Raw genomic sequence first — 15,629 nt, 5'->3', positions numbered from 1 at the left:
CAGTATTATAGTAGTTATATTCTTGTACATAGGAGGCAGTATTATAGTAGTTATATTCTTGTACATAGGGGCAGTATTATAGTAGTTATATTCTTGTTCATAGGGGGCAGTATTATAGTAGTTATATTCTTGTACAGTGGGCAGTATTATAGTAGTTATATTCTTGTACATAGGGGGCAGTATTATAGTAGTTATATTCTTGTACATAGGGGGCAGTATTATAGTAGTTATATTCTTGTACATAGGGGCCAGTATTATAGTAGTTATATTCTTGCACATAGGGAGCAGTATTATAGTAGTTATATTCTTGAACATAGGGAGCAGTATTATAGTAGTTATATTCTTGTACATAGGGGGCAGTATTATAGTAGTTATATTCTTGTACATAGGAGCAGTATTATAGTAGTTATATTCTTGTACATAGGAGCAGTATTATAGTAGTTATATTCTTGTACATAGGGGGCAGTATTATAGTAGTTATATTCTTGTACATAGGGGGCAGTATTATAGTAGTTATGTTCTTGTACGTAGAAGACAGTATTATAGTAGTTATATTCTTGTACAGTGGGCAGTATTATAGTAGTTATATTCTTGTACATAGGGGGCAGTATTATAGTAGTTATATTCTTGTACATAGGGGGCAGTATTATAGTAGTTATATTCTTGTACATAGGGGGCAGTATTATAGTAGTTATATTCTTGTACATAGGGGCCAGTATTATAGTAGTTATATTCTTGCACATAGGGAGCAGTATTATAGTAGTTATATTCTTGAACATAGGGAGCAGTATTATAGTAGTTACATTCTTGTACATTGGAGCAGTATTATAGTCGTTATATTCTTGTACATAGGGGGCAGTATTATAGTAGTTATATTCTTGTACATAGGGAGCAGTATTATAGTAGTTATATTCTTGTACATAGGGGCAGTATTATAGTAGTTATATTCTTCTACATGGGAGCAGTATTATAGTAGTTATATTCTTGTACATAGGAGGCAGTATTATAGTAGTTATATTCTTGTACATAGGGGGCAGTATTATAGTAGTTATATTCTTGTACATAGGAGCAGTAGTATAGTAGGTATATTCTTGTACATAGGGGGCAGTATTATAGTAGTTATATTCTTGTACATAGGAGCAGTAGTATAGTAGGTATATTCTTGTACATAGGGGGCAGTATTATAGTAGTTATATTCTAGTACATAGGATCATTATTATAGTAGTTATATTCTTCTACATGGGGGCAGTATTATAGTAGTTACATTCTTGTACATTGGAGCAGTATTATAGTCGTTATATTCTTGTACATAGGGGGCAGTATTATAGTAGTTATATTCTTGTACATAGGTGGCAGTATTATAGTAGTTATATTCTTGTACATAGGAGGCAGTATTATAGTAGTTATATTCTTGTACATAGGGAGCAGTATTATAGTAGTTATATTCTTGTACATAGGGGCAGTATTATAGTAGTTATATTCTTGTACATACGGGGCAGTATTATAGTAGTTATATTCTTGTACATAGGAGGCAGTATTATAGTAGTTATATTCTTGTACATAGGGGGCAGTATTATAGTAGTTATATTCTGGTACATAGGGAGCAGGATTATAGTAGTTATATTCTTGTACATAGGAGGCAGTATTATAGTAGTTATATTCTTGTACATAGGAGGCAGTATTATAGTAGTTATATTCTTGTACATAGGGGGCAGTATTATAGTAGTTATATTCTTGCACATAGGGGGCAGTATTATAGTAGTTAAATTCTTGTACATTGGAGCAGTATTATAGTAATTATATTCTTGTACATGGGGGCAGTATTATAGTAGTTATATTCTTGTACATAGGGGGCAGTATTATAGTAGTTATATTCTTGTACATAGGAGGCAGTATTATAGTAGTTATATTCTTGTACATAGGAGGCAGTATTATAGTAGTTATATTCTTGCACATAGGGGGCAGTATTATAGTAGTTAAATTCTTGTACATTGGAGCAGTATTATAGTAAATATATTCTTGTACATGGGGGCAGTATTATAGTAGTTATATTCTTGTACATAGGGGGCAGTATTATAGTAGTTATATTCTTGTACATAGGAGCAGTAGTATAGTAGTTATATTCTTGTACATAGGGGCAGTATTATAGTAGTTATATTCTTGTACAGAGGGGGCAGTATTATAGTAGTTACATTTTTGTACATTGGAGCAGTATTATAGTAGTTATATTCTTGTACATGGGAGGCAGTATTATAGTAGTTATATTCTTGCACATAGGGGGCAGTATTATAGTAGTTAAATTCTTGTACATTGGAGCAGTATTATAGTAATTATATTCTTGTACATGGGGGCAGTATTATAGTAGTTATATTCTTGTACATAGGGGGCAGTATTATAGTAGTTATATTCTTGTACAGAGGGGGCAGTATTATAGTAGTTACATTCTTGTACATTGGAGCAGTATTATAGTAGTTATATTCTTGTACATGGGAGGCAGTATTATAGTAGTTATATTCTTGTACATAGGGGGCAGTATTATAGTAGTTATATTCTTGTACATAGGAGGCAGTATTATAGTAGTTATATTCATGTACATAGGGAGCAGTATTATAGTAGTTATATTCTTGTACATAGGAGGCAGTATTATAGTAGTTATATTCTTGCACATAGGGGGCAGTATTATAGTAGTTAAATTCTTGTACATTGGAGCAGTATTATAGTAATTATATTCTTGTACATGGGGGCAGTAGTATAGTAGTTATATTCTTGTACATAGGGGCAGTATTATAGTAGTTATATTCTTGTACAGAGGGGGCAGTATTATAGTAGTTACATTTTTGTACATTGGAGCAGTATTATAGTAGTTATATTCTTGTACATGGGAGGCAGTATTATAGTAGTTATATTCTTGTACATAGGGGGCAGTATTATAGTAGTTATATTCTTGTACATAGGAGGCAGTATTATAGTAGTTATATTCTTGTACATAGGGGGCAGTATTATAGTAGTTATATTCTTGTACATAGGGGGCAGTATTATAGTAGTTATATTCTTGTACATAGGGGGCAGTATTATAATAGTTATATTCTTGTACATAGAGGACAGTATTATAGTAGTTACATTCTTGTACATAGGGGGCAGTATTATAGTAGTTATATTCTTGTACATAGGGGGCAGTATTATAGTAGTTATATTCTTGTACATAGGGGGCAGTATTATAGTAGTGATATTCTTGTACATAGGGGGCAGTATTATAGTAGCTATATTCTTGTACATAGGAGCAGTATTATAGTAGTTATATTCTTGTACATAGAGGACAGTATTATAGTAGTTACATTCTTGTACATAGGGGGCAGTATTATGGTAGTTAAAATCTCGTACAGAGGGGACAGTATTAGGGTGGACGCTCAATGGCGATTTTTTCTTTCTTGCGCTGCGAGAGCACGAGAAAACTCTCGCCTTGCAGCGCAAGAAAGGCGCCGGTATAGATCCGGCATATCGCTAGTGGTGTCAATGGGGCCAGTGGCAGCAGTGCTAGCCCCATTGAAAACATAGGGAAAATGCCGCTGACTTCTGCCACAGCTGTGACAGCTGTGACAGCTGTGGCAGGAGTTTCCTTCATCCCCACGCAGACTGCCGGGATGAAGGAATCCTCTGCCACAGTTGTGACAGCTGTGGCAGAAGTCCGTGGCATTCTATCCCATTGCTTTCAATGGGATCGGCACTGCTGCAGATCCAATTGAAAGCAATGGTTTCTGCCAAGCCCCGCAGTAACATTATCGGAGAAGGGCTTGAAATGTAAGCCCTTCCCCAATAATCAGTAGAAAGTGTGTAAAAAAAAATTTACTCACCCCTCCGGCGCTCAGACGCGTCCTCCTGATGGCTCCCCTGCACTGCTATTAAAGGGGTTGTCCCGCGACAGCAAGTGGGTCTATACACTTCTGTATGGCCATATTAATGCACTTTGTAATGTACATTGTGCATTAATTATGAGCCATACAGAAGTTATAAAAAGTTTTATACTTACCTGCTCCGTTGCTGGCGTCCTCGTTCCCATGGAGCCGACTAATTTTCGCCCTCCGATGGCCAAATTAGCCGCGCTTGCGCAGTCCGGGTCTTCTTATCTTCTTATCTTCTCAATGGGGCTCCGTGTAGCTCCGCCCCATCACGTGCCGATTCCAGCCAATCAGGAGGCTGGAATCGGCAATGGACCGCACAGAAGCCCTGCGGTCCACGGAGACAGAGGATCCCGGCGGCCATCTTCAGCAGGTAAGTATGAAGACGCCGGACCGCCGGGATTCAGATAAGCGCTGTGCGGGTTGTTTTTTTAACCCCTGCATCGGGGTTGTCTCGCGCCGAACGGGGGGGGGGGGGGGGGGGGGGTTAAAAAAAAAACCCGTTTCGGCGCGGGACAACCCCTTTAAGCTCTTTCAGCAGTCGGAGATTTAAAAATCCCCGCCTCCTGAAAGGGCTGTGCAGATTGGCTGAGGGCTCAGCCAAGAGCAGCTACTGCTAAGCTATTGACTGAGCGCTTAGCCAATGACACATAGCCCTTAGCTATTCATTCAGCAGTGCCGATCCCATTGAAAGCAATGGGATAGAATGCTGGGGACTTCTGCCACAGCTGTGGCAGAAGTCCCCGGCTTTCTGCTTCTCTTTTCAATGGGGCTAGCACTGCTGCCGCTGCCCCCATTGAAAAGACTGGCGATATGCCGGCGTGATGCTGGCTTTTTTCTCACACTGCGCTGCAAGACTTTAACTTTACTCCCGCAGCGCAGTGGAGAAAAAAACGCCAGTGGGTGTCCACCCTTATAGTAGTTATATTCTTGTACATAGGAGGCAGTATTATAGTAGTTATATTCTTGTACATAGGGAGCAGTATTATAGTAGTTATATTCTTGTACATAGGGGGCAGTATTATAGTAGTTATATTCTTGTACATAGGGGGCAGTATTATAGTAGTTATATTCTTGAACATAGGGGGCAGTATTATAGTTGTTATATTCTTGTACATGGGCCAGTATTATAGTAGTTATATTATTATACATAGGGGCAGTATTATAGTAGTTATATTCTTGTACATGGGCCAGTATTATAGTAGTTATATTCTTGTACATAGAAGGCAGTATTATAGTAGTTATATTCTTGTACATGGGCCAGTATTATAGTAGTTATATTCCTGTACATAGGGGCAGTATTATAGTAGTTATATTCATGTACATAGGGGGCAGTATTATAGTAGTTATATTCTTGTACATAGGGGGCAGTATTATAGTAGTTATATTCTTGTACATAGGGGGCAGTATTATAATAGTTATATTCTTGTACATAGGAGCAGTATTATAGTAGTTATATTCTTGTACAAAGGGGGCAGTATTATAGTAGTTATATTCTTGTACATAGGGGGCAGTATTATAGTAGTTATATTTTAAAACACAGGGGTATGTGTATAATATCTAAATTACTTTGTTTTGCACATTTCATCCTAGAAGCTGTAGTAAGTTTTGTTCAGTTTTATGTGTTGTAGTTTCAATCATTTCCTTACTCAGTGCTGACAATCATTGCCTTTTTTTGATTAAAGTGAGTTTTGTCATGGCTCCAGCACTGCTCCTCGTGTATTATTGTAAAGTATACTTTTCAGGGCTTTTGGCACACTAGTGCATGTGGAGGCCATGTGCTGTGCACGTTAATCCATGTAAAGCACACAACCGCATTATAGCCTATGCAAATGGATGTTTTTCCACCTGCACTCTCATATAGGAAATGTGCCAGAGGCTTTAGTTACATTTCATATAAACTTTTATCTGACGGACTTCTCAGAGGAGTCCTCCACCTCATTTGCACCCTCATGGCTGAATTATGTAATTGAATAGTATACTTTGCTTACTGATAGGGATCTGATTGGGCGTTCCCAAGAAATGTACAATCTTCCGTCTTCCACTTCTCAGGTTGATTACACTGGTAGCCCCTTTACAGCCGCTCGTTCAACACATGACAGAAGACACTTATGTTTTTTCCTTCTTTTTTATTATCAGTTTTTTTTTTTACAAACTTTACATTCACTGTCTTTATAAAAAATGCAGATGATGTCAGTCAATACAGAGGGACAAGAAATTATTCCGTCCAAAGAGTCGGACTATTATACGTTATAATAAGGGGTGAAGGGTGCAACTGTGTGTAAGGGTGAAGAAGTCAGGAGCCTGCCATAGACATCAACCTTTTTGACTTGACGTATCTTAACCTTTCTTCTGAGGGGCGAATACCTTGGAGGGTGTTACCATCGTTATTTTTAGTGGCATATTGAAAGACTTTAGTGTTTTTGGAATAAATATTAGGTAAACAATTGGAAAACAATCCAAAAAAGATGAAACAAAAAGTGTTAAGAGTTCGTCTGGAATCCCATACAAAATGGCGGCCACCAGGGGTTGACCTATCAAGATATCTTCTGCTGCTGGGTTACCGTACAATATGGCTGCTTTGGCTTTGTGTAGGCACATGGTAGATTGGGAGTAGACCTTGCAGAGTGAAGTCACAGGAAACAGTTTTTTAATACTTAAAGGGGTTATTCAGTTGTAAACTCTTCCTGGCATATCCTCAGGATAGTAGACCAATGGGGGTCTGTCACCAGGTTCGCCTGCCAATCACCTGTTCTCTGGACTGGTGTGTTTGTGCACTGAACTGATTTCAGCAGGAAGCAGACAGCTCCGTTCTCTCTGCAGTGGCCAGGCTTGGTATTGCAGGCCATCCATTTTAATGGGAGCTTTACCTGCAATACCAAGCCTGACCACTGTGAAGAAATCAGCTCAGTGCCTATGTATATCGGCCCAGAGAACAGCTGATTGGTGGGGATCCTGGGCAATGGACTCCCATTCTATTGATAACCTATCCAGATGATATGCCAACAATATTTTACAACCCCTTAAAGGGGTTGTCTGGTCACATATGGTAAAATGAATATTACTTGTCTTACCAATGCTCCTGATCTGACACTTCCCAGGATCTCCCACTGATTTGTGTACTTTCTGATCCCTGTTCATACATACATGTGACTGTTATAGCCAATCACTGGGTATCCTGATTCCTGCTGACACGGACATGTGACTGCTGCAGCCAATCACTGACCACATCACTGAACTGCTACCGCAACTGATTGACCTCAGCAGTCACGTTTGTTGTCAACAAGGAGCAAGATGGCCAGTGATTGGCTGCAGCAGTCACATGTCCGTGTCAATAGGGACCAGGAGGTACAGAAACCACAGGTAGTATCAGATCGGGAGCAGTGAAGAACCATTAATGGCTGTTTCATAGCTGTTCTAGGGGTTTTTGTTTTCCTGCTTCACGTAGAGAGGCAACTGAACAATAGGAACTATGATATGATGGAACCAAATGAACTCCATTGACTAAATTGGGGTCCATTTGTTTCCACCTGGCAGTCCCGCATTTTGCTGGATTTGACGAGATGAAAGAATGCTGCATGTTGTTCTCTGATTGGTCATTATCATGAGCAGTGCTAGCCAATCAGAGAGCAGGTATAGTACATTGTTAGTCTAACACTACCAATGCACTGTGTGGATTAGGTAGTTGGAACATTGCGGCGGCCATCTTGGACCATGATGTCTAGAACTGGTGGATCAGAGGGAGAACGGCAGAGAAGACCAAATGTAGGTAATATAACTCTCCACTCTGCCACTCTGGTCCTTGGGGCTTAAGGTTCAATTTAATGACATTTGACCACCAACTGAGAACAACTTGTACCCTATTTACATGGAAAAAAAAATTCAGTTTGTGAAGATGGAAATATTTTTCATTTCATGTTTTTTACTTATAATTAAAATGTTTTTTAGATTCATTTTATTTAATTTTTAGATGTTCATTATTGCTGTTATTATGAAAAAAAAGTAAAAGGAGGGTCAAAAACGAGCATCCATCTCCTGCTCTGGTGGGCCGCTCCTATCTGTACATTGCAGGATCCGCCTTTCACTGCTATAGTCAGCACGCAATACTACAGTTCACCAGCGGAGGCAGACTGTATAACCTGAGGCAGCTTACCCCTGCTAGCAATTAGGGTGCCAAAGAGAGAATGAAAGTCAACCCCTTCAAGCAGCCGACCGTTCTGCTTACCCCTCGTCTCGGCCCCGCTGTGTGTAGCCAAGATAAAACTGAAAAAATAATTGGCAGTGATGTTTTTAAACAAAAATTAGCATTTTACAAGTGTTATATATGTTTACGGCTTCTGCTGTGATTTAATTGGAAACGAAGGAAAATGTCGGCGCTCACATCTGCGATCCCTCAAAGTTTGTCATTCATTGTTACGCAATTAATCCAGAAAAAATCAATTAGCACAAGAAGAGCGGCCAAGCTCCGTCTGGCTGTGCGCCATTTTTTGGTTACCATTATATTTCTTTTTCCTTCTTTGTGTCGGGAAGGGTTTTATCTCCTGTCTTCTTGGTTTACAGACACTTAGTATCAGTTTTTCTAAAACAGCGGCGCACCTCTTGATGATTTGTATGTGGTGTTGCAGTGAGCCTTAAGGTGCGTTTGGACGGGATGATCATCATTGAAAAAAAAATCGCGAGATCGTTCTAATTTGCACGATCGAACAATAATTTATTCTTTCGCTGTTTGTTTCATTCAGGCATGAAAATCATTGGTGGCTCATTCGCTAATTATTTGTTTTAAATACGGATCGTTCAGTCGTTCTCATTTACTCATACAGTCAATGGAAACAACCGAAAAATTGAGAAAGTAAGCGGTTTATCTGCCTGTATAAACGGGCTGCACAAACGAACGCGTAAACTTTGACATCGTTTGGTCGTGCGAACGGTAAATCGTTCCGTCTAAAAGTACCCTTATTCACTTTAGAGGGGTCTCAATAAAATCACATTGGTTGCAGTGGGGGCGGGTGATGAAACAATACTTAAAATAGTTAACCTCTACCTGTCCACTCCCTTTTTTAAAGTCAGCAGCCATGTCTATCTTAGGCTTTATTCAGACGGGCATATATTGGCCGTGTTTTCACGCCTGGCCGATATACACTGCCCCACTCTGCAGGAAGAGGAGATGGGACGAGAGCAGTGCACTGCGCTCCCACCCCTTGCCATTATTTGCAATGGGAGGGGGCGGGGCGGAACTTAGCTCCGTCCCACCCATTGCAAACAGCGGTGAGGAGTGGAGAGGGGGCGGGAGCTCAGTGCACTGCTCCCGTCTCCTCCTCCTGCACACAGGGACAGCCTATATCGGGTGGGCGTGAAAACCCAGCCGATATACGCACGTCAGAATAAGCCCTTGCATTGTGGAATATGGTCAAGGAGAAACTATTAAGGACCTATCCTCAGGATAGGTCCTCAACAGATAATTGTTTGGGATCCCCAGTAGTCACCTGGCTCGTTATCAGTGCAGCCTGCCAAATGTGCACCACAGGAGTTCAGGCAGGAAGTGCCATAAGCTGGCTTCGTTCCCACTGAAATCAATGGGAGCTGAAGTGGCTATTACACCTCCACGGCATTGCTGGAGATCATGAGCAGTGGGTCCCCGGAGATTAACTATTGATGACCTATCTTGAGCATTGGTCATTAATAGTTTTTGCCTGGAAAACCCCTTTAATTGGGTTAGGGTTATTCCTCAATAGAATACTGCTATGCATTTTAAGAAGGAAATGGTAAAAAATCCCTTCTCGGTGTGGAAAAAAACCCCACTCATTCCATAGCAAGCTAAAATAGTCCTATGTGTAAGAGATAAGGTCGAAAATTGCACTGATTCTCCTCCCTCCCCCCCCCCCCCCCCGAACAAAGTAAAAACAATTTGACCTCCATATTTTGCTGCGATTTATGGTAATGTCCTTTTATTGTTAGTATTGCAAGTGACTTCTTAAACTGTGTCTTGTGGCTAAAGTCCTCTAACTTCTCTGTGTAAAGTTGGTGTTACGGTTACATAGGAAAACTCAATATAGAGCTGTCCGCTTCTGTTCTGGTTCCCACCCCTACGATAGACTGTTTCATGTAGTTGTTTGCCGCACCCCACCCATATCTCATGCTTTGTAGATGTGGTTTCTTTCCTTTTTGGCTCACGTTATTGTACTTGTAGAGAGGGGAAGCCGTGAACAGGTTCAAACAACCTACGAGGTGGGCATCGTTATCATTGGCCCAAGGTTACACATGGCCTTGCTGTTACTGAAGTACTTGGAGCAGTTTCTATTAAGGTTGGTTTATTGTCAAATTTACTTGACCTCTGGTGGGGACCCGGGACCACATGGACACTATACGGGACCGCAGCAAGACAATAAAGATCTACAGAGATCTGGAAACTCATGGGACACCACGGCACCTAAAGTCCTAAACTTGTCTGCAGAGAAGGGTATGTTATGGTAATTGGGTAATTGCAGATACGGGAAGTCATGAAGAGGTTCCCAACACCCATGAAGCAGGCATCCTTATAATTGCCCCATGGTTACACATGGCCTTGCTGTTATTGAAGTACTTGGAGAACTTTCTATTAAGGTTGGTATATGGCCAACTTTACTCGACCTCTGGTGAAGACCGGTGACCAAATGAAGACCATAAGGGACTGCCGATGGAAAATCGACAATACAATAAAGAACTAAGGGTATCTGGAAACTCATAGGACACAGCACCCAAAGTCCTGAACTTTTCTGCAGAGAAGGTATTTCACAACAGTGTCAAGTGGAGATTTTCTGACATTCTAAAAAGCACCCTTAGCAAAAAAAAAAAAATCACCACTCCGTGACAAAATAAATACAGACTTGTGTTGCTACAATCTCACTGTTCATAATACTAAATTGAAATAAGGCACACATGTACACAGACTATCCATTGAGCTAACTGGATTCAAACAAAGGCAGAGTCGGAAGGCCAAGAACCTCTCTCTTCTCAAGGAATTTGAAGTCTTGGCCAACTCTGTCCGGACACTCGTCATTAGAGGCATCGGGCTGGAGCCCCATTCAATTTTAAGCACATAGTGCTTATATCTTGGCTGGTATACATCACCCTGATCGTGAATATATAGTATATATCGCTCATGTACAGTAAGTCACCAGGGATTCAAGGACAGCCGAGACGAGACAGTTGACTTGTGATACTGATACGGTGAGATAATCATAATGCGGTGGGCCACCATTGTTACCTAATCTTAATCATTGAATGGATCACTTTATAGCCTGGCTCAGAGTCCAACCATGGTCTTAATCATTAGGTAGGTCACATTATAGCCTGGCTCAGTCACCAACATCTATTCTCCGATATGTTTTTTTCTCTCTCGATCTATACACTTTCAGTAATATTAATATAGAAGTGAGTTTCTTGCCCCTACACAGTAGGGTATTAAACCTCCTTTTATATGGAGTTAGGTTGTGAAATATATATATATCTTTATATATATATACATATATGTGTATATATATATACACACATATATACATATACATACACACATGGATGTATATAAATTAATTTACATTTGATCTATTCCTCTTGAGGTATCCGTTCAATGTATCCAACTGCATCCAGGAAAATTCTGACGGATCGTTCCACGTTCCTCAGTGGGGTTTTTTTACGGCTCAGGGACACAGGTAAAAGTCCATTGAAGTGATCCATCACTTATTATGATCTGTGATGTTATGTCATTAACCAACCGCCCCAATACAGTCAACTAATGGGCATACTTTCTGATCTCCGAAAGGACATTGGATGTCAACAGATCATGCTCTCCAAGTAGAGGAAAACAATGTAGCTAGGTAGAATACTTAAAAATGAACAGCAGATGTCTACCATCCAACAGAGTCCCACAATGGCCTTAAGTAAGACCAGTTGAGTGGGGTGTTGGTGGCTAAGTCCATCTTATCTCTCCCCACCACTCTCCAGTCCTTTCACACAACGTTCCTGTTTGCTGGAGATGACTTGACATTGGATGTTTTTGAAGCACTCTTTTAGTGATTTAGAACACCAAGGCAAATTTCATAGCATTTGTTTTTCACATTTCAGAAGTTTAGAAGTGTTCTCCATTTGGTATAACTTCAAGAAGTGATTTTCAATACTTAAACTGGTTTCCTTCCTTTACTGGGGAAGATGGCAGGAACACAGGGTTTGAGGACAGCTCTGGTCTCAAGGACAGGGTCCTTTTCACCATACCCCTCTGCATTGGGGTTTGTTCTGTGTAACTGTGTTGCCGAGATAGAAAAACACTGTGGCTATCCATGGGCACTGGGGTGCCTGTTGAATGCATCCTTGTGAGGAGAGGAGGTGGATGTTGTCTGCTACCTTGTCCTAGGCTATGCTGCCTTGAAATCAATGGCCCTCCTGGACCTATGCTCATGAGTTTGTGTCCGGAGGATAGAGAATGTCTCTGGGATGGGTGTCTAGAATGTTTTTCCATGCATGACTGAGGAGAAACATCTGGGGGGATATCTAGTCTCCTGGGCAGACTGTCTCTTGGAAGTGTTGAAGAGCTATAGTAAGGAGCACTTTCAGTGTCAGGAATTTGGGGCTGTACTCTGTTCATGAATGATACAGGTGAATGAGGACTGACAGCTTGTGGGCTTATAGCCATCATTCCCGACATTTTTCTTGGTGATCCGCCACCTTCCGGAAGGTGTTTTAAAAGTTCGTCAAGAGTTGTCATCTCACCGCCTTTTGGAAGATAACACTGTGAATGACGAATCAAAGCCCTTTCAGAGTTGGGTATCTTCTTATCATCTGCATAGCTAGAAAGAGGTTGGTCGTATCCATGCATGCTGCTTGGTAGGACCACTGTGCTGGGAAACTGGAATACCTGGGAGTTTGAGACGGGGAAATGAAACACAGGACTTTTGCTTTGGATTTCTTTAGCATTATTACAATTCTGGTTTCTTTCCCATTGGTTCTTGAAGGCTTTGAGGTTCTTCATTGGCAGTTCTGGTGTGGATTCTGGGGTGGGAAGACCCTGGAGCTCCGGATGTTCTTTACTTCCAGCTTTGGTTGTCTCTGCTGGTTGTTCTTTGTCACCATGAAGAAGAGTGGTATAGAGCTTCGGAGAAGTTGACTCCATCATTCCTTCCTTGGACTGACTATCTAGTAGACCGTTTATCTTTGCCAGACTCCTCAGGGATAGCGGTCGTTGAAGATTGGATTCTGGGTCCTTGGCATTGTGTTTGTTTTTCTGAAACATGTGATTGCAGTAGCAAGATACAAATAGACCAGAGAAGATTGCTCCAATCACGAAGGACACGAAAACACATCCAATGAGGAAAGTGAAGTGGACAGTCTTAGTGGAATCTTTTCCCATGACTTCCTGATGTTTACCTTCAAGAGATAAGAGAAATACATCAGTGACAAAAAAATTTAAATACTATAAACGACAAAAAAAAAAATTCCTTTCATTATGGGATTTAGAATACTACTTGGTTCCCAAGCTGGGATTTAGGACATCATCATTCCCAAGCTGTGGCATCATTTAATGTATAAGGTTGTGACACGATGAGTCCTAGAAGTTCTCATCTTAGGAATTTCACAGGCTTATAAACCATCAGGTTTTGGTATAGTCCAAAGGTTGTCTTCATATCTAGGACCTAAGGGTCCTTTAACATTGGAAAAAAACATTTATGATGAATGGCGATCAACAAGATTGGTTCTCGTCTACTGGCCCTTCACAGAGCCCAGTTCAGACTCTATTAGGGTGCATTCATACTGGTGAGAAAATCGTGCGAGATTTGTGCATTGCGAGACGCACAAATATGAAACCCATCCTTTTGAATGGATTCATTGACATTTGCGATGTTTTCCTGCATGGCACCGCGATGTGATGCTGTGCAGGAAACACATTGCAGCATATCCTTTCTTTTTGCGATATTGCCCATTGTTTTCAATGGGGCCGGCGGCAGCAGCGGCGGTCCCATTGAAGACAGTGGGAGAACATTGCAATCCTCTGCAGCAGGGGATTCCTTCAAAGCTGTCCCATCCGGGGGTTGTGAAAAAAGTGGGAGAACATCGCAATCTCATGATGCGGCTATGACAGCCACGGCGGAGATGAAGGGAAAGCCTGCAGGGATGTGAGGGTGTTTACATGTGAAAACACCTCGCATCCAGGGTTTCAGAAGGATGGCGAGGGTGATGCCGGGCCATAAATCACGGCCGGATATTGCTCTCGCCAGTCTGAAGGAGCCCTTAGAGGATGAACAATCGCTTACACAATCATTAATCCCCCATAGAGCTTCATCATTGTTTGCAGCACATCCATTGGGTGATGTGCTGCCGACAAAGATTAGTTTTCATGCGGCATAAAAGATGCAATTGTGTTTGCTCATTCGTCGCGTGATTGGTGGCACCTTGACATGGGCCGATGATCGGGAAAAAGAACATTCCTAGGTGTGTTTTTGCCCAATCGTTGGTTTGGTGTAAATGGCCCTTAAGGCTTGTGATCACTGTGGGTCTTTTTAGCTGTGTGGTAGCATTATTCAGGCATTTTCTGGCACTGTTTTTAGATACCTTTTAGGCCGCCTGCACATGGTAGAGATGGATTCCACATGCAGGAGCCCACAGCGGAATCCAACCCTGACAGCAGCGGCGTCTGCTCGTACCTGTCATTTCTCCTCTCAGTCAATCGGCGATGACGCAGGATCAGCGACCTGTCTGCAATGTTAATTGCGTACGGGACATGGTTCAGACGGCTTCCAATTAATTAAATGGAAACTGTCCGTGCAGACACCGCGCAAAAATAGACCATGCTGCAATTCTTCCTCCGCGAGCGGAAACTGCAATTGGAGCTGTTCATGTGCAGGAAGAATCGATGCCCGTGTGCAGGCAGCCTAACTTCGTCACTCTCTCTTGGTACTTAAAGAGGTTGTCCATTTGTAAAGCACTGATGGCCTATCCTTACGATACGTAGTTCAAGGGGAGTCCATCTCCCAGGACCTATGGCGTTCTGCTGCTGTCTTGGCTACTGTGCTTGTGTAGTGAGCTCATTTTGGCAGGAAACACTGCAGTGGCAAAGTTTGGTACTGAAGAATAAGTTCCCATAGAAATCAATGGCTTGCAGTACCAAGCCTGACCACCGCAGTGTGAATAGAACTGTCTGCTTCCTGTAAAAGTCTGCTCAGTGCACGCATGCTCCAGTCTCAGGATAGCCATCAATAGTTTATAACAGGACAACCCATTTAAACTCTATATCTTGGTATTGCGTAGCACTATATAGTTATTTTGGCAACTGTATGGACATTGTTTTGAGCTAATATATACCACTGTCATTTGGGTGCCTCTAAGGAGGTGTTGTATTATTTGTACACTATATATAGTGTGGTGTACCGTATGAGGCTGGACCTGCGCTGAGAAGCTTGTTGGCACCAACCTAGGCACATTCCCCGACAACTCACTTACCCCGATACATCCCTACATAATGAGGATTTGGGGGTCAAAGTAAGAGACATGGCCCTCTTCATAGACAACTCTAATGCTGCTTAGTCCCTTACGGGCTAAAGTTGCTCCTGTTTTTAAGATGTTTACTGTTCAGCTACTCTTTTAAAATGCAGCCAAGACTCTGCACTTGTTTTCAGGCTTCCAGCCAGAAAAAAACAAAGCTTTTTTGTTGAGAAGACAGAAATTGAGTTTAGAATTCTGTTCAGGTAAAAAAGAAAGGAAACGAAA

At 41.4% G+C, this 15,629-nt stretch overlaps 1 protein-coding gene across 3 annotated transcripts in view; it reads right to left on the bottom strand.

Moving 5' to 3' along the window:
* Positions 1-6,016: 6,016 nt before the first annotated feature.
* The window catches only part of SEMA6C (semaphorin 6C), a 179,777-nt gene continuing 170,164 nt past the window's right edge, over positions 6,017-15,629 (bottom strand). For all 3 annotated transcript variants that reach the window (XM_066609054.1, XM_066609055.1, XM_066609056.1), the window contains one exon: positions 6,017-13,292. In XM_066609054.1, the coding sequence (XP_066465151.1) occupies positions 12,043-13,292 (1,250 nt within the window). In that variant the 3' untranslated portion in view covers positions 6,017-12,042. The remainder of the gene's footprint in view (positions 13,293-15,629) is intronic.

Source organism: Eleutherodactylus coqui, chromosome 6 (genome assembly GCF_035609145.1).
Source record: "Eleutherodactylus coqui strain aEleCoq1 chromosome 6, aEleCoq1.hap1, whole genome shotgun sequence".
Classification (NCBI taxonomy): Eukaryota; Metazoa; Chordata; class Amphibia; order Anura; family Eleutherodactylidae; genus Eleutherodactylus; species Eleutherodactylus coqui.
This window is presented reverse-complemented; position numbering and strand designations above follow the sequence as displayed.